At 45.7% G+C, this 27,026-nt stretch overlaps 1 protein-coding gene and 1 long non-coding RNA gene across 7 annotated transcripts in view; one reads left to right on the top strand and one right to left on the bottom strand.

Annotated features, from left to right (window-relative positions):
* Window positions 1-27,026, bottom strand: part of PEX5L (peroxisomal biogenesis factor 5 like) — a 263,400-nt gene that overhangs the window by 195,614 nt on the left and 40,760 nt on the right. The window contains exon 1 of one of the 6 annotated variants that reach the window (XM_053312289.1): window positions 18,103-18,169. The exons of the other annotated variants lie outside the window; for them this stretch is intronic. Within the exon in view, the coding sequence (XP_053168264.1) occupies window positions 18,103-18,165 (63 nt within the window). The 5' untranslated portion in view covers window positions 18,166-18,169. Of the gene's footprint in view, window positions 1-18,102; window positions 18,170-27,026 lie in introns of those variants that run through there. 6 annotated transcript variants of the gene reach the window in all.
* LOC128352084 (uncharacterized) lies at window positions 4,574-17,165 on the top strand. The gene is made up of 4 exons (XR_008320197.1): window positions 4,574-4,757; window positions 6,274-6,491; window positions 15,947-16,148; window positions 16,539-17,165. It is a non-coding gene; the product is annotated as an uncharacterized LOC128352084 (long non-coding RNA).

Genomic DNA, 27,026 nt, shown 5'->3' on the forward strand with positions numbered 1-27,026 from the left:
ATGATGGGAGTTCTAGCCAAGAACTTCTGGGGCCTACTAAGCTTGCCTGCTTGAGGAGGTTCAGTGTGGTCACTGCCCATAATGTAGACATAATCCCCTAGATGCAGACATGTTTGCATTTAGTTTATAACTGCAACTATGGTCTGAAGGTGGTTTCCAGATCCTGGGCTGAAGAGAAATTCTGCTTATCCCTAAGATTTGCAAAATGTACTCTGCTTTTGTTAGGGGAGGAGAAAAGAGCTATGCAAGACATTGCGCAGGGCTCAGTCTGCCCAGCAACAGAGTGTTTGTGCAGTTGCGCAAGATGCTAGAATTACACAAATGCAGTTGTGCAACAGAGAGCCACTGGAAAGTATGTCCCACTATCACACAACTGCATCTGCACAAATTTAAGGATTTTGTGCAAAGAATACTCCGTTGCTAAGTAGATTGAGAGTTACACTGTATGTCAGCCACCAATGCACGCCATCAGCTCTCTACTACTACATGTGTGTTCAGGTGTCTATCTCCCCACAGGATGTTTTTGTGGAATCTCTGTACATTATTCATTTTAAAAATGAAACTGAGTACAGGCCCCTAAATGCATGATAGGAGAGCTGGTCTTGTGGTAGGAAGAATGAATGGTCCCCTTTGCTAAGCAGGTTCCATCCTGATTTACATTTGAATGGGAGACTACATGTGAACACTGTAAGCAGAGGGACACTTAGGTAATTTTGGAGCCTGGACCTAAAGGCCTTTGGAGTCCGCACTCCCACCCCCACTGCAAGTTATGCATCATCCCCCTACACACAGACACACACCATGCAAACAGTATTTTTAACACATGGGTTCTTGAGGGCACAAACAGCAACTGAACTTATAAAGAATGTTAAAATATAAAACAAGTATATTAATGCAAATATGCATTAGCAGAAACATTTCAACATGCAATTTAACATATTCCCATCCCATGTATTTCTTTCCCCAGTTACTCTGTCTCTAAAGCATCCAGCACAGGCCGCCTGGCGTAGTGCGGGCCAGCAGTGACCACACCACCCAGGACAGACTAAGGAGGATTGGGGGTCCCCCAGGGGGTATGGAGGCTCTGGACTTCAGCCCTGAAGTCCAGGGGTAAGAGCACCATGGACTGTAAGATATTTCTTTTAGGGGATAGGACCGCTCTGGGAAGAGCACTTGCATGCTTGCATGTTGAAAGTTCCAGGTTCCCTCCCCTGCATCTCCAGATAGGGCTGAGAAAGACTTCTCCTGCCTGTAACCTTAGAGAACCTGCTGCCTGTCAGTGTAGGCAGGGGCTTAGCAAGGTTGGAGTGGGCCCTGGTTTTGTAAATTGTGGACGATGCAAGTCATTTAATGGTACTAGAGAAAGACATGCCGTTCTGGTAACTCCAGGTCTTAACACTCACATCCATTTCGGAGGATGAATACAACTGAAGGAAGCTCAGGCAGGTGCGCTGCTGGGGGTGTCAGTCATGTGACTTGCCTCTGGGCCCCCCCCCATAACTGTTTCCCCTTGCCCTATTATAGTTACGCCCCTGAGCGTAGGCAGTACTGAGCTAGATGGACCAATGGTCTGACTGATATAAGGCAGCTTCCTACATTCCTACCAGAAACCCTCTTACTGCACACACTTGAGACTGTACCAGGCACAATACACGTCCAAGCTTACCTTCCATGCCTGAAGGGCCAGAAACTTGACATCTTAAAATGGAAGTTTAGTTTCTCAGGATGCTAAAGCCTGCACTCAAAAAAAAGTTCCTTCACTTGCAGAGGATGCTTGTTGGATCCACACAGTCCTAACTTTGCTATTCTTAGTGCCTGTAGGCTTCCAGCAGCATCTGGTGGGCTACTGTGTGAAACAGGATGCTGGACTACATGAGCCTTGGGCCTGATCCAGCAGGGCTGTTCTTATGTTCAGTGAGGATATTCCTCACCCCTTTTGATGCCCACCCTTAATTATTTATCCATTTTTAATTCTCCACCCTGCACGACAAACTCCCCATGAGGCTGTTTGAAACAGCAGCTTTGTTCTTATTCAGCTGAAGCAGCCATGGGGAGCCTTTGAATAAAACAGCCAATTTGCAGTCGGGGGCCTGTGTATATTTAAGAAGAAATAATACCTCTAGAGTTACTGTGCCATTAAACAGAGAGAAGAAGGAAAAGAACAACAGCACCAACAGGAATTTCGCTGTAATGAGAAATGTCTTCTAAAGCATCTTCAGCATTTAAGTCATGCTATTAAAAGTTCAGGATTCAGAAAACTTAAGCATGTTTCCCTTTATTTGTTTCTATGCATTATTTAAGACTAGCTTAACCCCCACAGAGCATCTACGCGCTAGTACTTGGTTGCTCCCCTCACCCCCTGCCACAGCCCCCTCACCTCAGAGATCTCTCCACCTTCACCTGAGCTGCACTTGTGCTCCTCAACGTAGGAACAGCATAGGAACATAGGAAGCTGCCATAGACTGAGTCAGACCATTGGTCTATCTAGCTCAGTATTGTCTTCACAGACTGGCAGCGGCTTCTCCAAGGTTGCAGGCAGGAATCTCTCTCAGCCCTGTCTTGTAGATAATATCATGTACAAACAACCACTTTGTATATAATTGTGCTTTGGAAACGTACTGTATGCTTTGGTAGTTTGTTGGTTCAATAAAAAAATCTTGTCCTATAAAAAAAAAATATCTTGTCCTATCTTGGAGAAGCCAGGAGAAGCCAGGCGGTTCTCCCTCCCACCTTTAACCAGCAATGAATCCATGCTTGCAGATATGATTCAGACTGAGTTTGGCTCTCTTTCTCTCTTGTTTATATCTTTTTACATATAAAATTTTTAAAATGATCAATCAAACATGCTGCTACCTGGGCTGCATTGTGGCTCCTTCAGTCGCCATTAGGACTTCTTTCTCTTTCAGCTGCTGCAAGCTTGGAGGATAGATTTAAGGACCTGGCTGTACTGGAGGGGGGCGTTGTTTGGGAAATCTTACATCTTCATGTCTGTCAAAATCCTGCTGGGGAGATAACCTGTGGGCACCTGGCAGCTACCTGTATTTCTTCTAAAGGACGAAGGGGGGCAAGCAGGTGGAAAATTCTACGTCAAGATGGGGTGGGAGAGAGAGGGTAAGAGAATCCTCGCAAGCTGCCCACTCCCGAAAAGGAAATGCCACTTTAGTCCATGAGGGATGGAGAACAGCTCCCCCGCCCCCAGCTTAGACCATGGCTCTCAGCTGGGGAAGCAGATGACTCAGGAAAACATGGATCTGTGTTGTCAGAAACATAACTGGGCCAACCAAGAGTTTTTGCTGGTCTGCCTAGGCTAAGCTCTTCCTGGGCTCTTGTTTGAAATTGCAACCCTCCAAGATTGCCCTAAAGCTGGGTTGCATAAACATCCACACTTGTTCCCCATCCTATTTCCAGTGATAAGTGGTGCAGGGTTTATTTTATTGCTGGATTGCAGAGGCCTCCTAATATATGAGATAACTGCAATGTATATGTATATAATTATTATTAATAATAATTTTAATAATAAAAATTAATGGTTAATTAATGATTTATTAATAAAATCAAATTAATGGTTAATAATTAATAATAAAATAATGAATTTTATCTGTTGGCCACCCCCATAGCAACCATCCTTTGGGCAGTTCACAAAGTAAAACAATAAAATATACAATTAAAACACATTAAAACAGAAACAAAAAATCATTAAAATTCAAAAACATTTAAAAAACTTTTTAAAAGCTTTTTTAAACGGTCTGGGTGAACAGAAAGGTCTTCACTTGGTCTTCATCTGAAAGCCAGCCTGAGATAAGATGGCAGGCAATTACCCTACTGGAGGAAGGAAACTTATGCTCTCCATTAGGTTTTGCTGGCTGACCACTAGACAAGCAACATCTACATGAGCGGCCAAGAGGATTTTGCAGTCCTCTTAAAGGAGCAGCACAGCAGACATGCATTTGCAGTCACAACATATAGCTCTCATGGTGCAAGCTTCTATCCCAAACTAAAAGGGGAGCTAGCAAGCCCATGAGATATGTTGAACGTGCATGACCCATCACTGCTCATTTATTTACTACAGTTATATTGGCCAAAATGCTCAATAGGTTCACTGTTTAAAATGCCAAGGGAGGCTGTAGCAGAACATTGCAGTTTCTCCCCAGCACCTACGAGGACTGATCCTGCTCAGGATTCAAGGCAGCCTTATATAGGAGCTTTGTACTGATGCTCAGGCTTTTGCAGAGAGAGCAGGGTTTCAGGAATTAGGAGAGGAAAAAGTAAAATGGGAAAGAAAAATGTTTCTTTCCCTTTCTTGCGTAGTGCAAAGGAAGGAGTTGTTTAAATTTGTACATGCTACTCATCCTCTCAGTTCTAATCTTCCCTCCAGGATCCTGGCTGATAGGGGTGTGCAAGTTGGCTCAAAGGGTTCGAGTCGAGCCAAACCAGGCCCAATTTGGTCCATGTTCAGAGTGAAGCGGGCCCAGTTCAAACCGAGCCGGCTCAGATTCCCCTTTGCCATGAGCGCTGGGGGGACCTCAGTAAAAGCAGAGCGGGCGGGAGGGGGGGAGTAAAAAGGTATCTTAGAAGTGCTGCTGGTGGCGGCTGTGGCAACAGCCTGGGGGCGGGTGGCAGTGGCTTTCCCCCTGCTGGCCTCCCGCTGCATAGCCAGGGCTAGTATGGGCCCGGTTTGGGCCTCTAAGCAGCCATGGAGTTCACTAACATCAAGCTGGTTCGAAAGGCTCGGAGGCCTACTTGTAAATGGGAATCCGGTAAGGACCATGCAATTTGCGCGTTCATGCAAATGGCCTCTGTGAATGCGTGGGGGGCATTTTAGTGACCTCCACACCTGCATAGAGACCCAAACCATGCCCAAACAGGGCCAGGCTATACAGGGAGAGGCCGGTGGGGGTGGGAAGGAGCCACTGCCACCCCCTCCACCCCCCTGAGGCTTCTGGAGCCACAGGTGGCACGTCTAAGGTCCCTTTTTACTCCCCTTCCACATGCTCTACTTTTTACAGTATTCCCGGCCCCCACTTGCCCTTTATTCCCGGCCCCCACTTGCCCCGGCCCCCACTTGCCCTTTAACTAGAAAAGGGGAATCTTTACCAGATTCCGCTTTACCAGTAGGCCTCTGAGCCTTTTGAACCGGCTCGGTTCAAACTTGAACCGGGTCCCATTCAAGTGTGAATGGAACCAAACCAGCTTTTTCGGTTTTGTGCACATCCCTACTAACTGGCATTCCATTCCCCACCTTTATTCACAACTGATATTGTGGCTAAAGGGTCCTCGGCATCCCATAGGTCCTGAAAGCTCACAAGTCCTTTTTTTAAAAACTCGTTGTTCTTTTGAATTACAAATGTATATTCTTTTGCATACCTAGAAAACAGCCACATAAATATAACCCACAACTTTATTTATGGGTGGGTTGTTTCACTTCTGATCGAATAGGCACTCAACCACTGAAGTGGGATATTGGAGGGGGAAAGGGGAACCGCAAAGGAAGCAGATTTAGGCGAGTCATTAGGATGAATTTCATCACTATAAAAGGTGTTCTTCAGTGGAAGAGTTTGTCACATGCATCAATGGGCTCTCCTTCACTGGAGGCTTTCAAACAATGCTAGAGCACAGGAATGCTATAGCACAAGGGTTCCCAACCTGTGGTACTCCAGAAGTTGCTGAGCTACAATACCCATCACTCCCAGCCACAATACATTGTATCTGTGGGGTGATGGGAGTTGTAGTCCAGCAACATCTGGAGAACCTCAAGTTGGGAACCCCTTTGCTATAGCAAATCATTGCGCTGAGCATTAGAAGACCTCTAAGGTCCCTTTTACTCTATCAGTCTACAATACTATGAAAAATCTCCCTGTGACCTAATGCCTACCGCCGGGATAGGGTTCAGACAGACTAATTCTCTTTCTCCCCTCCCTTGCCTCTGTCTTCTATTTTTCCATCTGACACCGTCTTTGCTCTTGGAGGCTACTGAGCATGCTCAGTTTACACTGGGCTGCTTGGTTTTGATTTCCCATTATGTCCGCCCCCCACCCCCCCAGCTGCTTGGATTCTTTCAAGTGTGTAGAAACCATGACCTTCTTGCTGGTGTGTCCCAGTTTTTGCTTCCAAACTGATAGGCACAACCAGCGGAGTCTGTTATTGTGCATATGATAGCCTGCAATCTAATATAGACCCAGTACAAATGGTGAAAGGTCACAGGGAGGACATTAAGCAACTTCAGGCGCCAATTCTTACATAATGTGACATTGTTATTATGCTGGCCATGTGCAGGGGCCACTGGTGGAGACCGTTCTGGGAGAGGAAGAGACCAAGAGCATTTAGTCCCAGGCAGGACAATGGAGTGGGCCTGGCTGTCCCATCTCTCCACCTCAGGCAGCCTGGTGGACTGGCAGCCGCTGGAGACAAAAGAGGGAAAATGGGTCAGCTGGAATTTCTTCTGGATTTGCATTGTCAAACTCTGGCAACCAAGCAAGTGGGTCAACTTCCAGGTAGGCTGGTACAATTCCAGTGAGGTAGGAACCCCATGGCAGCAGTGAAAGCCTCTCTACCTTCAGAAGTTTGCCAGAACAATTTTACAACAGCGAACTGCGAACAATTACAAGCTCATCTCGGAGATTAAGCAGGATGCCTAATTTATTTTCCCAGGGAAAGGGGGAAAAAAAACACATTGCAGGGAATGGCAAAGGCTGTTCAGTATACTGACTGGTCTCAGAATTCAGCTCATCAAACCTACCCTTTGGCAGCTGCATACTTGAGCATAACTCTGCACACTTTTCTGCAGTGCAAACATGGGATGCCAGGAGCTGTTGGGGGGGTCTTAAGAGCAATTGACTGATTGATTGATTAAGTGCCGTCAAGTCAGTGTTGACTCTTAGTGAACACATAACCTATTGAAGACATCTATTAAGAGCAAGAGGTGTCTTCAAAATCCTGAACCAAGGTCATTACTAGTGATGAGTGAACCCACCCTCCCGCCGGGTTTAATTTGGAATGGGGCTGCTTTAAATCAATTTAATTTAGGACATCCAGTGGACACTTCTAAATTAATTCAACTTAAAACTGGCCCCATTCCACACTAGCCCCACTGTACTCCCAAGTATGCCATCAGCATCATGGTATGCCTGCTGACCCCCCCAGCCCCAGGAAGAGCCCTCCCCACTACACCTTCTCTTGCATTTATTTTATTTATGGTTAAATTTATACCCCGCCTTTCATTAAGAAAATCTCAAGGCGGCTCACAATAAAATTCAAAAACACGATTATAAAAAAGACACATTAAAATATTGAGCTAAAAATTATAAAAACAAATCTGATTTTTTTTAAATAAATAAATAAATAAATACAAACACAAGTATAAAATCAGTACAAAATATAAGCAGCAGCAGTGGAGACAATCATATAAAAGCCTGGGTAAAAAGCCACGATTTGACATGCTTTCTAAAAACTGTGATGGAGACTGAGGAGCGGATACCCACCGGGAGAGCACTGCAGAGTCTGGGGGCAGCAACAGAGAAGGCCCTGTCCCTAATGCTCAACAACCTAGCCTCCCTCATTGTTGGCACCCGGAGCAGAGCCCCCTCAGATGACCTCATCAAGCGGGCAGCAACCCTTGGGAGCAGGCAGTCTCTCAGATACCCCGAGCCCAAACCGTTAAGGGCTTTAAAGGTCAAAACCAGCACATTGAATTGGACCAGGAAAAGAACTGGCAGCCAGTGCAACTCTTTCAGAATGGGTGTGATGTGCTCCCACCGGGCAGCTCCGGAGAAAACCCTAGCTGCCGCGTTTTGCACTAGTTGCAGTTTCGGGATATTCTTCAAGGGCAGCCCCACGTAGAGCGTGTTACAGTAATCCAGCCGTGATGTGACTAAGGCATGGGTTACCGTGGCCAGATCTGCCTTCTCGAGAAAGGGATGCAGCTGGCGCACTAGCCGAAGTCATGCAAAGGCACACTTACCAAAGGCAAGGGGTGGCAGCAGGGCTTTGGGCATCCGAATTTTAGCACGTGTAACACTGCCTGGAGAGTTCAGAAACTATTAAAACTGTTGACGTTGAAGGATGCATGCTAAGAAAAGGGAAACTTGTGTTGGGGAGAGCTCTGATGGGGCAATGAGTTGAAACAAATCCATTTCAGATATGCCTGAAACCCACAGATATGAATCTCCACATTGTGGGGTCTGCAGCCAACTTTAAATGCAGTTTGGGGAACACACCCATGAATTTTGACGACTGAACACCTGGATTTCTGACTCTTCCCCAATATTAATCATTACATGAATTCCAACACATCACACACAAATAAATGAAGTCTAATCTGTTTACAGAGTACAGCAATATCACAGGACAGATTCCATCAAAGTTGCATCAGCAATGTTTTATTTATAAGAAAAAGCCAACTGGCCTGCTAATTAATGTAGTTTAGAAAAATTAAGCAACTTTCTGCATTTAAAGGGCAGTTTGAATCCTGTCTGTGAATTTAATTAACAGAGCAGCAGCTGGGGAAACCAAGGTTAATTATGTGGATGTTATTAAGTCCCTAAAATTGCATTTTGACTACCATACAATTTCATTAACTGGAGGGTGGGGGTTTTCCAAGTTATTTTTAAATACCATATGTTATATGCTGAGTCCCATAAAGACACACAATGCCTTCTGGTCTAAGAAGCAGGACTTTGGTGAATAAAATTATGCAAATGTGTATGAAATTATGCAAATATATTTTGGTGCATGAAATTATGCAAATGCACATACATGCATGATAGTAATGTGGAATATAATGTTGGACTGATTATATCTTGACTTCACACCTTCGTACATAGTAGATGAACATGTGAATTGTCTCCACTGAAAAGTATTCTGTTTGATATCCAGGACCTAAGCCATTTAGGGGGCAGCTTCACAATAAAGAGGCAAAGAAGTATGGAAAAGCCACGGCTTGCTACTGGGTGTGTGATCCCACCCCTGCCACCGTTTTCATGACACGTGAAGCTGGCAAATATTGAGTGGTGAATGTATGAAGTTCAAACCTCAGTCCAACATCTGAAGTTAGCCTGATGATGTCAGGCTGAGGTGGGTCACTGGCATTCTCCATCCAACAATTTTGGCTTCACATGTAACGAAAACAGCAGTGGTCACAAGAACGTGTGTGTGGCAGGAGCTGATGGATGTGCTTACTTGCCATCGTTACGTGTGAAGCCGCCCAGGGCTCATAGGGCTCATGACCAGGAATAGAAATTGTAGCAGAGAGCAAACTGGTAAGAAATGTAGACTGAACAAAAGAGGAGGTACGTGCTTTGAAAAGCAAGCCCCGGAGAAGACCCTGGCAGCCACAATTTGTACCAGTTGAAATATTATGATATTTCTAGTTAAGGGACAAGCAAGCAATTATTTAGACAGTCTCATCTAAAATGCCATGAATTTTAAGTTCATTGTTTTAATGTTTTTGAGGCATATAAATATGCAAATACATTTTCATTTACTTCCTTATTGTAGTGTAATTGTATCAGATTATAGTCCTGCAATACCTACTTGGCTACTGCTTTGCCTGACTGCATTCTAATTACTCCCAGTTCACTCTTCTTTGCTTTCCATGTGCTTTTGGGAAGGGTTAGCATATACTAATAGCTTGCAGGCAGTACAAAGGGAGCCATATGTGATATAGATGTGGCTTGGACTCTAGTTTTTGGATAGTGTGTACAGTGACTCCAAGACAGAGGGAGCTTCTTATACTGGCTTGATGCAGTATTAAGACATTATGCTGTATGTGCATTCAGGTGTCTGTACACATGAGGATGTTTTTGTGGAATCTCTGTACATGGTTCATTTTAAAAGTGAAACTGAGTACATGCATGGGAGGAGAGCAGGCCTTGTGGTAGCAAGCATTCATTGTCCTAAGCAGGGTCCATTTGCATTTGAATGGGAGACTACATGTGTGAGCTCTGAAAGATATCCCCCTTGGGGCCAACCTGGGAAGAGCATCTGCATGCAGAAGGTTCCATGTTCTGCCCCTGGAATCTCCAAGAAAGGGCTGTGAGTAGGGTTGCCATATTCTGGCTCTCCAAATCTGGGTGCCTAATTTGCATATTATGTAAATTGGCCTGAAAATAATTTACATGTGCAAATTAGCAGCTGCACATTCAAGTTGACTTGTATTTGCTCTGGATATCTACCAACAATAGTTGGGAAAGGTATCTTTCTCTTACCATTTTCCTTGACATATTAACAACAGCAACAGAACAACAACAACAACAAAATGCACAGCTTTTCAGTTAAGGTTGCAATTCTGTACATACTTATTTGAGAGAAGATATGATTGAAACCAATGGTGCTTCCTTCTAAGTAGGCATGCACAGAATGTAAAGCCAAGAATGTCCTTAAACATTACAATACACAGCCTGGTAGGCAGGAAGTGATTTACTTCAAAAGCAAGCTATCCTCTCACCTGCCCGATAATCCCCTGCTGATAACAAACAAAGCAACATTCCTCCTCAGGGGATTACTGTACGTGTGAAACTCTACCAGCTAGCCTCCTAGGCTCTGCCTCTCTTAATCCAAGTCCAGCAGTTGAGCAGAATAGTGACCACACGTTTTGCTCCATAACTCTGCTTCTATAAGGGCTAGAGGCAGCCACCTAATGGCGCAGCGGGGAAGTGTCTTGACTAGCAAGCCAGAGGTTGCTGGTTTGAATCCCCACTGGTATGTTTCCCAGGCTATGGGAAACACCTATATCGGGCAGCAGCAATATAGGAAGATGCTGAAAGGCATCATCTCATTCTGCGTGGGAAATGGCAGTGGTAAACGCCTCCTGCATTCTACCAGACAACCACAGGGCTCTGTAGTGACCAGGAGTCGACACCGACTCGATGGCTCACTTTACTTTACAAGGGCTAGAGCTTAGCTTTTTTAAAAACAATGAAAGCCAAACTCCGGTTGAATCCAGGTGGGCTAAGCAATCTGGGTGAGATTATTAAAATCCGGCTGCTACCCCTAATTCCGGGAGGCATGCAACTCTAGCTGATAGAGACTCCAGCCTGTAACCTTGGAGAAGTTACTGCCAGTCTGTGTAGACACCAGTGAGCTAGACAGACCAATAGTCTGACTTGTTATGAGGCAGCTTCCTATGTTCCTATGACAGAGCTAGGAAGTATTGCATGAATAATCCTATGTACACAGTTTGTACATGTGTTGAACATAACATGTGATGAGTGCTCCTGCCTGCCTTCTTAAGACCTCACACCTCTTAGCAGCATGTCTGTCTGTCTGTCTGACACAGCTTGTGCTGCAGTCCTTATTGCAGTGCAGTTCAACGGCCAACTTAGTTCAGGGTATCAGCACACAGCAAACTACTATGCTGGACAGGTGACACATGTGCAAGAGAGGAATTGATATTCACATTCTGGGGGGAAAGCTGGCCCCTTTCCTATCCATTTTTCTAGCTCGGCAGATTCTTCAGAGGTCACCTCAGTCCACATGGCGTTGTTGACCAGGTGGCTCAGCCTGTCCCTCAGGATGCAGGGAAATCCTGAGGTACAGGATTGCTAGATTCAGCGGCAGTGTCTGCTTCCACGGTTCTAAAAACTGTGAATCTGTGACAAGGAGGACTCGTGGAAAATAAATGGAAGTCTTTTTGTGAAGAAATGGAGAAGATGGAGTCCTCTGCTTGATTCTCTCTGAGGGGGGAAGTACCACGTTTTCGCTAACAATCCCCAAATTCCTTCACTGCTCCATGTGCTTGCTTGCAACCTCAAGGCTTGGTGGAAGCGGGGGGGGGCCACAGCAGAAACAAACACAGAGGTGTCCTTCCTGACTGAGTCAGAAAGTATGCCTCATAAATCACAGCCCAGCACTTACAGTTCCCTTCACAAACCAGGCATGTCCAATAAACATATTCTGATTCTCCCACCACTCGGGCAGCTTGATAAATCAAGCTCTGCTCTGACCTCTACTACTCCATCTGATCTCAACCTCTTAAAATGGAAGACAAAAATGAGGGCAAAGAAGGGGGAGAGCAAAGGACTTTACAGTTAAGGAAAGGAGCATAAAAACGTAAGAGGAATGAAGAGTCCTTCTGGAGCATTGCATTCCACACTAGACAAGCAGATGACTCTTGGAAGGCCTCAAGCAGGGAAATATCCCTCACCCACTATTGCTCATCAGCAACTGGTATTCAGCGGTAGAGTGCCCCTGAACATGGAGGCTCCATATAGCCATGAGTGCCTGTTTTGGCACCCACTTTTTGGATCTTGCTGCTGAAAAAGCTTCTGCTGGCCCCTTCCTTCTATACTATTCACTATCAGTTTAAAAACATCCTGATTCTCTTTGGCATGTTGTTAACCAACTGCTTTAAAAGTATCCCTGTTGCTGGCATGGGTTCCCAGGTGTTTTCTATTGATTATGCTTTTAACGTTGCTTTAAATTTTTTCCTACATCACAATTCAACCACAGTAGCACCGCTGACTTACAGTATCATGTTGCATTGATTTGGATGCTAAAATTCTTTTTGGTTATTTAGGCTGATATTTTAAATACAAAATATAGTTAAACAAAACAGAGAGAAACTTAAGCAAATGCTTAATTAAGACTTAGAAGTGATTGTCTTGGTTGGTTTATGTGATTTTATCATTTTTATGTACGTTGTTTTGAGCACTCGTTTAAGCTGGAAAATGTGACTCGGAAATTCTATGAAACAAATAAGCGTTTAGGGGAACTTAGTGGGATTCCCAGCTGAATGTCGTTGTTTGTTTTCTAATTCTGGAGCAGCTGGTCTAGGACTACATACACGCAAATCAACCTGCCCAGGTACCTTAAGAGAATATTTATTTTTGTTCTGAAAAGTCACAGGTGGCCATGGATCAACAGAGGGCCACTGGTAGAAAATGGGAGCCTCTTTGTGGGCCACAGTGCCAGTCTTCATAAGAAAAATGATCATGATCACACTTCGCCTTTCAGTGCCACATTGCACATGTTCAACATGCTTCACATACATTATCTCAGTAAGCATTATGAAAAAAGAGAGGAATTATTTGACATATATAAGCTGTGCAGAAAAGTGCCCATCTAACTTTTCTCCTGTTACAGCGGGGTTCTCCAGCTTGGGTCCTCATAAGAACAGCCCTGCGGCATCAGGTTCAAGGCCTATCTAGTACAGCATCCTGTTTCATACTGTAGCCCACCAGATGCCTCTGGGAAGCCCCCAGGCAAGAGGTGAGGGCATGCACCTGACATGTGAAACGTGTTGAACATGTGCAGTGTGTCACTGAAAGACTCACTCCCAATCTCACAAGACAACCCCCCCCACCCCAATCCTTCCCACCTCCACTTGCCCCAGCAAACTCCCATGAAACCCTTACCTGGTGGCAGCAACATCTGAAAAGGCAGGGGTGTGCAAAAAAAGTGTGGAGAGGACCAGGGGCGTAGCTAGGGGAGAGGGGGCCTGTGTTCACCCCTCTCCCAGGCGGCCCCTTGGAGTGAGGGAGATAGTGAAGAGAATAGGGAGGGAAGGATCTGCCCCCCCCCATCGGCTCAATTATAGCTACACCCCTGGAGAGGACTTTCTTCTCCAGTTCCCACTCTCCGCCTTTCAGGGAGGGTTGGACTCAGGAGAGGCAAAAGAACAGCCATGGCAGAAGCACTGTTGCCTCTACCACCAGAAGCAGTCTGCAGAGGAGGCAATTGTCAAGGCAAATGCTGCAGCCGGCCATCAGAGGCGGCACATTTGCCACCTGAGCCGACTTCCTCGCTGTGGCTCATCAGTAGGTTGGCCCTGCAGGCTGAGAACAGGGGTGTGTTTCCACTCTCCCTCTGTGACGGAATAAAGGCTGTGGAGCTCGCCGTAGGGACTCTGGACTGCTGATTCGACTTGTTTATGAAGCACAACCCATTTGTTTTATTTAGAGCAGTCCCAGAAGGTTTGAGGCAGTGCATTCAACTCTCACCTCTCCGTGGTTGCTTTCACTTTGTGATCTATCAAATATTTGGTCAGCTGCTGCACAACAGCGCTGAGGGCTGTACAGTGCAGAGGCTGAATTGTGTGCACTTGGAATTCAGGTTGTATTTGGGCACGGGGAATTAACTGTCTGTTGCCCCCTTAAGCACATCCCAGCCTCTAGGAGGAATCCTGATGCAGGCCTGGGTTTGAGCCCTCAGGAGGGGAGAGCTGGTCTTGTGGTAGCAAGCATGACTTGTCCCCTTAGATAAGCAGGTCCACCCTGGTTGCATATGAATGGGAGGCTTTTCCATCAAGGTAGGGATGGCTCCTGAAGAAGGGTGAGGAGAGATGAGGAGGCTGCTGGCCACCTTCCATCCTCCCCCCCTCAGTTTCAAAACTTCCAAGGGTCGGTTTTGAAAAGGGGCTGTCCTCAAACAGGGGCATGAGGCAATGCAGCTGGTGCCTCGCTTTGGGCCCCACCATACCCTGGGGCACCCTTGAGGCCAGATCAGCTAATCTGGCATTAAACGTCAGACACCTCGGGGGTCAAGTTTGGCGGGATACCAGTCAATGACCCATTTTACTCCCTGCCTTTTTCATGAATTGCTATTCATTTAGTTCAACACACTGAGGCTGTTCTCACAAGCAGCCAAGACTGGGTTCGGGCAGTTAAGCCCAGGCTTGGCTGTCCATGGGAACCCGTGGATGCCAATTGGCTCCTGGCAGCAAACCCACCTAAGGAGCCCGTCTCTTAAACGGGGCTAAGGGAGCGAGCGTTCCCTTTACATTTCCCTGTGTGCAGTGTTGGCTGCTTTTAGTCGGTGTTGTAACGCTGACAAGCGCCTGCCCATCACTGTAGGGATCCCCACAACGCACTGCATTTCCAGGGGCCAGGACAATGCATTCCCAGCCCCTAATCTCTGCCTTTCCATGAGGCTCTGTAAGGAGCACGCGGGGCTGGGAGCTGGCCCGGGGGGCGGAGCCGGAAGGCAGGTGACCGCCAGCGCACCTGCGCCAGCTCAGTCCTCCAGGAACAGGCAGACCCACCCTCCCATCCCTAGCATATAGTCTGGGCTCTCGCTGGTCGCCACTTGGGGCTGGGCAGGAATTTTGGGGGGCACGCACCTGATTGGCCTTTGGTGCGTTCCCTTTTTTCGCCTGCCTCAGACTATATTTGGGGTTTCTTAGTTAGGTGGTTAGATAGCTGGTTGAGGGGTCTTCTCCACGGGGTGGGCAGGTACAGTGCGGTAAGAAATGCTAACTAAATGGGTGTGGCACCTGAGGTAACGTAAATCTATGTGGGCGGGCCGATCCCTTGAGGCTTGACAGATCAGGGATGTGGCCCATGCCTCGCTACAGGCGGCATCCTCACCGTATGGCTCTGCAGCGTCGGGGGGATGACGCGCTGTTAGTTAAAATGCCTGACATTAGGTCAGCTAAGAAGGGCACCTCCGCTATTGGCGGAGCACTCGCCTGGAGCCAGGGTGCTATCGCCACAGTCTTTAGGTTGGGGCGGCCACAGCGTGGCCAACCCATTAGCTTCCACACTGCAGGGGTGGTGGCTTGCCAATCCCAGCCTGTATGGTTGTATTTAAATCTAAATAAATATTGACCGTTTCACCATCACATGTCTCCGCGTCTCCTTGGGGTCTTGGGACAACGAGCTTACTGAATACGAAGCTAGTGTGAAAAGAATCAGAGGGTTCTGCAGGTAAGTGAATTGTATGTAACAGCTTTTGTCTTGAGTTCAGGTAGACCTAAAGAAATTATCGACAAGTCTGATGCTAACCAAGGAACTAATCCACTCACATACAAAATGCCAAAAACATACAAATAAATACAAAAATTCCTCCCTCCCTTCAATGTATATTATACACAATCCCAAATGAAATCAGAATCTCCCCATCTCTGGTTGTTTTTAAATGACTTTTGAAAACACACCTGTTTTATCAGCCTTTTAGTTTATGATGTTCTGAAGTTTTATTTCTGGTAATTTTAATCTGTTGATATGCTTTTTAGGTTTTGGTTGTTTGAATGGAATGTAAACCACCCGGAGATTTCTTATGGGGCAGTATATCAATGTGACAAACAAACAAACACACATCATGTACAAATGAAGTGTAGCAGTGGGCTAACCAGGACCCCCAGTTGCAATACCATCTCCCACCATCTCTTATCCTCAGTTTTTATGCATTATTGCAGCTTCATTTTTATGTCTAAGGTAATATGATTTCTTGTATCAATTTTATTTGCTCCGTAAACCATTTCGTACACTTTTAAAGCTGGAAAACTGTTTATATAGGTTTTTAAAGGGTTTTAAAAAACTATTTTAATTTGAACTTTTATGATTTAAATTGTTTTTTAAATGTTTGGGGTTTTTTTAATGTTGTAAACCGTCTAGTGACTTCAGTAGTGGTCAGTATACAAATATGATTGATTGATAGATAGAATAGTACATAATTTTCAAAACCATTCAAAGCAGAGCCAAAAGACTCTCATATTCACAAATGTCAGTGAGAGAGAGAGAGAGAGAGAGAGAGAGAGAGAGAGAGAGAGAGAGAGAGAGAGAGAGATCTAGTCCATGTGATCAATACCTTTTCATCTCCCACAGGAAAGGAAGCACAGCTAACAACTCCTAGCTCGACTGCACTAAAGTGGCCTCATTGGAAAAACCTGTCTGTCTTCCTTTGCTGGATCCACTCATAACTACATTCTACATCCATATGTTTAAAGAATGTTATAACTGGGAATAATCCAGAACCCTGAGCACATATTTCCCACGGCGCGTGCTGAGTGTATGGCCTCATCGATGAGAATGGGGAAAACTGCAAGCTCCAGATTATGTCTATTGAGTCAAAGACAGCTCCTTTTGACTTCTGGGGAATGAACTCCACAAACAAACCTGTACTGAAGAAAGTCCAATGGCATTAATGGAATTACTCCCCAGAAGGTGGATGTCTGCATAGTCACACATGAAAAGTTAACATCCATAAACATTTTGAAATGATCACTCCCTATAACTCCTGAGTTCCAAACCAGCCTCATTCTTTCTTTCTTTCTTCTTTTGAGCTACTCCTAAATATGATTAGAATGTAATTTGTTGGGTTTTATTTTCCACCCACCACCCACACTCATTTTTAATCTTCCTTTGGGGAAGCTGCTGTGGGAATTCATCAAATAAAATGCCTTGCTCAAGGAAATGGCAATAACTTAATAAAAGGAAAAAATATGGAAATGATGTTTATAAGTGACTGAAATTGCTTGATGAATTATAAATGTTATCTTAAATGGAATTTACAAATAGACTCTCTAAGGCTGGTTAGAAAACAGGGCTGTGAAAAGAAAACTCCTTCAGGCTAATAATCTGGAGTGGGGGGTCGTATGACTGCAGTCGCCTTGTGTGGCAGGGGATCTACCAAGCAATCCAAAGGAAAACTCACGCAAGAGGCAACCCTGCAGACAACAGCTGCTTTCCTACTCCTACTACAGCAGTTCATATTGCAGAAGAGGCAAGTCACCACTCTGTTAAACATGGCTGGCTTGCCTCTTTCCCAACAGAACTGCTTCGACACGTTTTGATTGAGCATTTAGTCCCTTTCCATTGGGGTGTGTATATCACCTGTTGATCACTGCCAGGGACTCTAAGAGAGAATGCAGTTACTGCTCTGTGCAGCACGGCAGAATCCAGCCAAGCAGAAGCAGCTGTGAGGCAGCAGGGGCAGGGCACAAGTGGAGGGTTAAACAGACCTAAGTCAATCAGAGCCATTCAGTCACCAGCTCTTAGCCTCTCACTCTCCATCCAACAGAAACAGACTCTCACTACAGAAGAAAACTTTCTATCCTGCTCTTTGGATCCATCACTTCAATTGGGAGGGAAGATTTCTTCCGCGTGGATTTGCACAAAAATGGCTCTCTTGTTCGTAGAAAAAGCTATTGCTCTGCAACCCCATGCATAATCGGCTCCCTCCGTTCAGATAGCCTGGGTAATCTCATCTCATTTTGTGATTACTTCAGCATGCCCTCAAGCCTCCCTCCAGAGCCCTGAGGGTTCTGTCCCCAGTTTGTTCTCTCCCTCCCTCCCCCTGCTCTCTCTCCTCACTCCCTTCCCCTTCCTCTCCCCCTCTCTTAAGTGCCTAAACACTGTTTCTAGAAATTCTATTGCCCACTGCACTTACCTTGCTATATTTTGGAAGCATGCTCATGCATTGGATCAAGTCCAGAGCTTGGGATCCAGTCATGAGATGGGTTGCCCAATGAAACCTGTAAAAGCCCAACAGAAACCCAGGGGTAGGGTGGGAGCTCATTCTTGTGCCCCTGCCATACTGCAGGGCAGTGGACCACTCCTCTGTTCTGCTGCTCTCCGCATATCCTTAAAGGACTAAAGAGTGGAAGAATGCTGAAAACAGCCAGGGCTGCAGTGCATATGGGCGGAGAACTACACTGATAGCAGGAAGCTTTTACCATAGCCTAGTTCCTGTCAGGGCTACTAATTCGATCTCTCTTATAGACAGCAATAAAGCTACATGAAAAATTAAGTGAAATCTAGCTGGCAGCTGTACTCTCTGTTCCCTTCTCTCACCCATTCCCTACCGCCAACAACATAGCTTCATCTTAAAGCCGTTTTCTTCTTAATGGCTCTGAAATGCTAGCAGCACATCCCACATTTCTGCACTCAGTGTAACAGAATCCTGCTTTTATTGCCAGCTGTCTTAACTTACATTCACTTTGGATACCATTCCTTCCAGCATCTGGGCCCAGACTGCCGGCACAACACACCCATGTAACCCCACCAAAAGAAGGTAAATTGCTTTCGGGCTGTGAAATCTTCTATCCATTTATCTTGTAGCTTCTTGCGCTACCAAACAAAAAGGGAAAGAGTTATAAGGTAAACTCTTTCCCTTTTGGCAGAAATGAAGACATTCATAAGGGACATGAAGTGGTGAAGTCATGCCAAAAAGGAAAAAAGAAAGAAAGGAACTATCTGGCTTCAAAAACAGAAATCCACAGATCTAATAGCCTGCTTGCCAGGGGCAAATGTTCCAGGAACAAGGTGGTGAACACAAGACCACAGGAGTTGCTTCCAAGCAGTGGGAGAGACCTCGACTGATTTTTGTACCTTCTCCAAAACACAGCACATACGAGAAAAGATGCAACCTCTCTCTAGAAGATGCAAGCCCTCTAGACATGCCAGGAAACTGGGAAGGGGAGATTGTTGGGGCAACTACAAAGATTTTCTGGCTAATAAGCATTTGTGGACCCTTGTTCAAAAGGTTGAGTCTCTCCCATTGGGAAAGGTCTCGGGTTATCAACCCAGATGGGATCATTGGCCAAGCTAGGCTTTAAACCAAGACTGCCCAACTTTGGCCCTCCTGCAGATGTTGGCTTACAATTCCCATAATCCCTGGCTATTGGCCACTGCGGCTGGGGATTATGGGAATTGTATTCCAAAAACAGCTGGGGAACCTAAATTGAGCAAGCCTGCTTTAAACTGAGGCAGGGGTCTGGGTAAAGGCAAGAGAGTCAAATGGGATCTGAACCTTGGACAGCTGCATGCAAAAGCAAGTCAGGTCAGGGACCAGAAGGACCTCAGACAGTATAGCAGGACGAGATGAAAAGTCACATTCAAGCAGGGAAGATGCTCCAGCAAAGGTCTGAAGTTGAAGGCAAGCTGCTGAATAGGTGGAACCCATCCTTTCCCTGGAAAAGGCTCCTTAAAGGGACTGACCAGTTTCATAGGTGCTGACTCCAGCATTGCTGGGCAGCTTCTTCCTCAACTGTCAGATCCTAAAGGGACTTTTCTGAGTCAGAGGTTGAGGACAGGACAATATCCTTGCACTATGGAGGGAGTGCTAGATCCAGCTCCCTTGGTTTCCTTGGGGTGTGTGTGTGGGCGGGGTGGAGTGGGGGGTTCCAGCAGTGAAGCCACTCAGGGTTGGGGTCTTGGGGACTTCCTGCATTGTATCACATCTGAGCCAGCAGGTTATGAGTCTGATGAGCCAGCTTAATCAGAACCACTCTTTCAGCAACTCTAAGGACAAAGGAACATAGGAAGCTGCCATATACTGAGTCAGACAATTGGTCCATCTAGCTCAGTATTATCTACACAGACTGGCAGTGGCTTTTCCAAGGTAGCAGGTAGGAATCTCTCTCAGCCCTATCTTGGAGATGCCAGGGAGGGAACTTGGAACCTTCTGCATGCAAGCATGCAGATGTTCCTCCCAGAGTGGCTCCATCCCCTAAGGGGAATATCTTACAGTGCTCACACATGTAGTCTCCCATTTATATGCAACCAGTGTGGACCCTGCTTAGCAAAGGGAACAATTCATGCTTGCTACTACAAGACCAGCTCCATCCTTCAGCAACAGTTATAATCAACCATGCTAGGGATCATTTGGAAGGGGACTGAAAATAAAACTGCCAGTATTATAATATCCTTATACAAAACTATGGTGCGGCCACACCTGGAGTACTGCGTACAATTCTGGTCACCACATCTAAAAAAGGACATTGTAGAACTGAAAAGGTGCAGAAGAGAGCAACCAAGATGATCTGGGGCCTAGAGCACCTTGCTTATGAGGCAAGGCTACAACATCTGGAGCTATTTAGTTTAGAAAAAAGACGACTGCGGGGAGACATGATAGAGGTCTATAAAATCATGCATAGTGTGGAGAAAGTGGATAGAGAGAAATTCTTCTCCCTTTCACATAACACTAGAACCAGGGGTCATCCCATGAAATTGATTGCCAGGAAATCTAGGACCAACAAACAGAAGTACTTTTTCATACAATGCATAATTAACTTGTGGTATTCTCTGCCACGAGATGTGGTGACAGCCAACAACCTGGATGGCTTGAAGAGGGGTTTGGATAACTTCATGGAGGAGAGGTCTATCAATGGCTACTAGTTGGAGGGTTATAGGCCACCTCCAGCCTCAAAGGCAGGATGCCTCTGAGTACCAGTTGCAGGGGAGTAACAGCAGGAGAGAGGGCATGCCCTCAACTCCTGCCTGTGGCTTCCAGCGGCATCTGGTGGGCCACTGTGTGAAACAGGATGCTGGACTAGATGGGCCTTGGGCCTGATCCAGCAGGGCTGTTCTTATGTAATGTGAAATGTACAGGACTTCCTTTCATTTAATAGACTTGAATATGAATTTCAGAGTAAGACAAAGCTAATAGGTACTAGCTACCAGGTAGAAACAGGAACAAAATAAGGACTGATTTCAGAAATCAAGGATTATCTTTTGACAGGTGGGATAACCCCAAATTCCATCGAACAGCTAGATCATATGTTACTAACACTGCATATTTCTTTCTGTTTGGCATGAATGAGAAATCATCCAGTCATCAGCCAGACTGCACAGTCAGCAGCCTATCATCATAAATTTGTTTCTGGACTATACCACTTCTGACTGCAGGCGGGGCAATCAAACAGCTGTCTCATCTTTCATCTCAGAGCATCTCTGCCCTCTGCAGCCATTTTTCTTCCAGCCCAGCTTCAGTATCAGCAGAGAGTTAGGCTGAAGCAACAGAATGAAAGGAGGGGAGTTTGTGGGAGGGTTCCACACTCCTCACCCACACATCCCTTCAGCTGTAAAACGTAGACTTCACTCCCTGGCTGACATCCAGACTAATGCTGCACCATTGCAATGAGAAAGAATGCACACACGCAAAAGGACTGTGTTATTCAGTGGAAACCTCAATGTTTTGTAGTCTCTTGTGGTCTCGATCCGCTTGTGCAAGAATTGTGCTTGTGCAACAAGGTTAACAGATAGCTTTGCATCATTCCCCACAACATATATGGACTGAAGAAGAGGTTTCACCGCAGGAGGCAAGCCACAGATTTTGAAACACACCCTGCTGCACCAGTGAAACGCTAGTCTGGAATTCAAGTGCATTACTTAGCTGAATGAGCTAACACAACATCCTTGCATTAGGGCAATATGTTTGCAAGAGTGCAGCATTAGTATAAATGCCAGGCCCAGTTTTATAGGCGTGCACAGGGGAGGCAAATGAATAAACAAATGTAGCTGCTCCTCTCATATCTTGCTTGACCCCCCAGGGAGTTGAACATAAGAACATAATAACAGTCTTGCTGGATCAGGTCCAAGGCCTATTTAGTCCAGCATCCCGTTTCCCACAGTGGCCTACCAGATGCATGAAATGAAGCCATGCCCTCTCTCTGTTGCTCCCCTGCAACTGGTATTCAGAGGCATTTTGCTTCTGAGGCTGGAGGTGGCCTATAGCCATCAGACTATCCGTGGCTACACTGATAGACCTGTCCTCCATGAATTTGTCCAAGCCCCTTTTAAAGCCACCCAAGCTAGTGGCCATCACCACATCCCATGGTACAGCCCAGCAACTGACAGCCCACCAAATCCCATTCTGTTGCTTGGCTCCAAGTGCCAGCAGCATTCTAAGTACTGGACATGTGGCTGCCTCCGACACAAACAATGAAGCTCACTCAAGGTGTAAAACTGAGAACTGGACATCCAGGACTGCTGTGACAGTGGAAGGCTCCGTCAGAGCAAACATGCTCACAACTGAATCCTCACGTTTACCCAGTGGCTTCTGGAAGGTCTAATTTGACTTCTGGCTACCTTGGATCCTTATGTAACATGCACATAGCAGGTCTCCTCAAGCCACCTGCACAGCTACTAGGATTCAGAACATATTCCGAGAGAGCCGGAAGCTTCCCCTCTAAATGGGAACAGGGAATAGACATCACCAAAGATGTTTAGAGAGCTCCTTCTCTCTCGCCAGTGGAGATGTGTGAAGGCCCAGGCAAAGCCCTCTGCGACAGCTCTCCTGTGCTACCTGTCACCTCTAGCTGTCACACGGCTCAGGTTTCTCCGGTGTGTAAAATCATAGCTTTCCAACGCAATGCTTCCTTGCGGTTGTCAGTGCCATAACATTCCTTTGACAGCTTCCTGTGGATGCCAGGTTTATTTGCCTAGGACAAAACAATGTTATTTCCTACTTTCCCCTTTTTTATGCATTAAAACCATTGTTTTGGTAACAGATTTTGTTTTGCTCAGCTCTTTGGAACACTGCAACCCTCGGTGTTTTCTATCCTCTTTCCCTTCCCTTCTACAAAGTTCTCTTATTTGGTATCTCTTCTATTCATCATTTTTCATCTATAATTGCACTGGGGGGTAGTGGCTACTGTTCTATTTTACTGTAAGCACTGAAATAATTCTTTAAAAGTTGAATTAACGGTGGCTTGCATGGCAGGCAGCCCTCCGTCAACAGAAAAGACTCGTCGGGATTGTTGCACAACTTCAAAGACATCCCTGACAGGGTAGCAACAGGGCTAATTCAGAATGCCCAGACATCATTTCTGGACAGCAACACAGCATACCTTCTGTTGGAGACAATGGAAAAAAGTACTGCCCAGAAGTGTTTTCTAGGCATTAGAGAATTTTATGGAATTCTCTGCCACAGGATGTGGTGATGGCCACTAACTTGGATAGCTTTAAATGGGGCTTAGACAAATTCATGGAGGAAGGGCCTATCAATGGCTACTAGTCTGGTGGCTAGAGGCCACCTCTAGCCACAGAGGCAAGACTGATAACCATTGATAGACCTGTCCTCCATGAATTTGTCTAAGCCCCTTTTAAAGCCATTCAAGCTAGTGGCCATCACCACATCCTGTGGCAGAGGATCCTGATGCAATTTGCATACACATTTCCCTCACTGGAGCAGAGCAACAACTTGCAAGGTATCCTCCTCTTTTTAAAATGAATATATAAAAATAGAACATTAAGGAATGAATAAGCAAAAATGGAACTTAGACGTCATGTCACGTACATGTGTTAAGACCCACAGTGGTGTCTCTCCTATTAACTAACTTGAGCTGGGTTTGAGGAAGAGAGAGAAGTGGGACCACATGGGTAAGTTGGGAGTTCTAGGAATAAGAGAAACAAAGGAGAAAGGACACATAATTGGCTACCTGTAAAGGAGTAATGGCTCCTTTACTTAGCATTCCATTTATAAGCAGCACACAGTCCTTATCGATCGGGCAGCAACCGCTCCAGTGCCTGACACCAATTCTCAGCCCCACAACCCATATTCTGTCTCACTGTTACGAAAAATTCTCCAGATGGGCTTTGTGTAGATGGAGGAATTGACTGACATGTTGAGGTCATTCACACAATCAGAAACTGTGTTCTACCCAGGTTCGGGAGCTGTGTGTGCTCCCAATTCTCGATTGTGTGGAAGCAAGGTAAGAGGAAAACCTGGGTAGAAGTGATTGTGTGGAAGCAAGGTAGGAGGAAAAGCTACCCAGGTTTTCCTCCTCTCTTGCTTCCAACCAATCACTTCTACCCAGGTTTCCATCCTCCCTTGCTTCCACACAACCAAAAATTGGGAGCACACACAGCTCCCGAACCTGGGTAGAACACAGTTTCTGATTGTGTGAATGACCTCAACATGTCAGTCAATGAGTGATGAACACATCAGTGTGTAAACTGGCCCTGTATTATTAATACTGTCCATTTAATTTCAATACTTCCCATATACAATACCCAACCCATTTCAGCTAACATGGCCCTTGACAATAAATTTAAGCATTATAAAAGTAATTTTTAAAAAACCCTCTGTTCATCACTTTCTATACGAAATTGAAAGCAATGCCAATAGCTCCTTTAAAATTACATTTTTAAAATGCTTTCTGACATGCATGACTGCAAGAGGTGTTTAATGTGGGATGCAACCCACAGCCCTCTTGACTGAAGCCAAATAAGATACATAGGGAGAGTTTATCTGCTGTAGCTCTCACAAAGTCATAAGAGAGCAGACTCCTTCTGTTCATTCAGCACCTGCTTGTAAAACCTTCTTGGCTATCCCCCAGGCCGGTTCAACAGCTGAGCTTTACGTTGTACTCAGCATTGCCAACACTGATGAGCAGCAGCTCTCCAGGATTTCTGGCAAAGGTCTCTTTCCCAACCCTACCTGGAGATGCCACGGATTGCATCTGGGACTTTCTGCATGCAAAGCAGGTGCTCTACCACTGAGCTGCAGCCCCCCCCAAAGGCTTACTTAATTAATAATTTAATTGCATTTAATACAATATGATACAACTTGTCACTCATTTGCTTTTCGGGGAGGAACTGATACTCACCACAGGGCTACCACAAATGGTATCTATTTTGTATTATGTTTATGATGCATTAATTGGGAGTACCCCAGGACAAGTAAGTGGACACATTGGGAGTATTGGGGGGGGGCGTGTGCTCCTGCCTCTCTGGACAACTGTCTATGCCCCTCCCAAAGGAAGATCATTGTGTGCTTTCCGAAGTACAGCTTGAACTAAGTGGCTAATTTCTCTCCACTCCAGAGCAGCCTGACTGAAATCAATACAGCCAGTCTGGAGTATATGGTCTGAGTTGCACAATCTCACAGCTCTATTGAAGGCAATTTCAAGTTATGCCTTAAAAAACAACAACACTAAAGTAATACTGTGGAAGGTCCATCTCGAACAAGGCAGCAGGTGTCAATAACACCTCTTATTCAGAGAACTTCAAATCCACTTAGTATTTCACATGCCGCTCTCTTCCTCCTGGACTCCCAGCCATGGAAATGTGACCTCCTTTTAAAATTAATGTCAAGCATTCTTTCGCAATCATCTGCCTCGTCTGCCACTAAGTTCCTGCTAATGACCTTTCCATCTCTATCGCCAGTCCTGAGCATCTTCTAATTGCTGCAGCAAATTTACTTAATAAAGCAGATTTCCACATAGATATGTTAAGGGCCAGTTGATGTTATGATTGCTGATGCCAAGTGGAAGTTGAGCCCAAAAGTAGTCTCATTAAAGGCGGCAAGAAGGCTTAAAAATGATGCTCTTCATTCACACACATACTTCAGGAAAACACACTAACTTTAAGTCCTATGTATTGACTGTTGGATTTGCTTGTTTGCTTGAATTTATAATTGCATTTTCAAGAAAAAGTTATTTAAGTGGAGCACAATAAAATCACGAATATGACAAATATGTATATACCGCTCTTCAACAAAAGTTACCAAAGCGGTTTACTTAGATATAAATAAAATGGCTCCCTGTCCCCAGAGGGCTCACAATCTTAAAAATAAACATAAGATGGACACCAGCAGCAGCCACTGGAGGGATGCTGTGCTGGGGATGGATAGGGCCAGTTGCTCTCCCCCTGCTCAGTGAAGAGAATCACCACTTTAAAAAGGTTCCTCTTTGCTCAGTTAGCAGGGGACTAAACATATTTTATAAATGTATCCAAACCATTTATCCAAACTCTGAAAGAGACACCAACAGGTCAGATCAAATACTTGCCTAAACCAGAGAGTTTTAACTCCTGAGTTCCTCACATTGACAGTGAGGCCACACGGCACCGCAGCAAGTTAGTAGACATGAGATGCTCTCTTATGTGCTTAGAGTGTCCATCATGGTCTGAGGCTATGCCCACACACCTGAATGCAAGCAGATCCTACCCACATTATTTGTCCACCCCTTTTGGCGGGCTTTCAATAAGGCTTCACTATTACATGGATGCTGACATTTCTGACATTTTGGATTGTCACATGATTGTCACATGGACACAACATCTAACTGTCCCAGTTGACTGGGACTGCCATGACCACCACATGCCCATCTGACTAACGCCCAGTCCTGGAAGAATCATGGACTGGGTCAACAGGCCCAGAATCAGCAGGGGCCCATAGGTGAGCTGGACTTGTGGTAGCAAGCATGACTTGTCCCCTTAGTTAAGGAGGGTCCAGCCTGGTTGCATATGAATGGGAGACTTGACGTGTGAGCACCGTAAGATATTCTCCTTAGGGGATGGAGCCACTCTGGGAAGAGCAGAAGGTTCCAAGTTCCCTCCCTGGCAGCATCTCCAAGATAGGGCTGAGAGAGATTCCTGCCTGAAGCCTTGGAGAAGCCAATGGCAGTCTGTGTAGACAATACTGAGCTAGATAGACCAATGGTCTGACTCAGTAAACGGCAGCTTCATATGTCCGTCCCCCCCCATCCTTACCCCTCTTGGGTATGACTCTCCTCGCCCCTTGCCCCTCTCCCTGAGTCCCACACCGCTACCCTTGCAGTAGCTGCCCAGCTACCCCATATCTCCTCA

This window comes from Hemicordylus capensis, chromosome 3 (genome assembly GCF_027244095.1).
Source record: "Hemicordylus capensis ecotype Gifberg chromosome 3, rHemCap1.1.pri, whole genome shotgun sequence".
NCBI classification, from domain to species: domain Eukaryota; kingdom Metazoa; phylum Chordata; class Lepidosauria; order Squamata; family Cordylidae; genus Hemicordylus; species Hemicordylus capensis.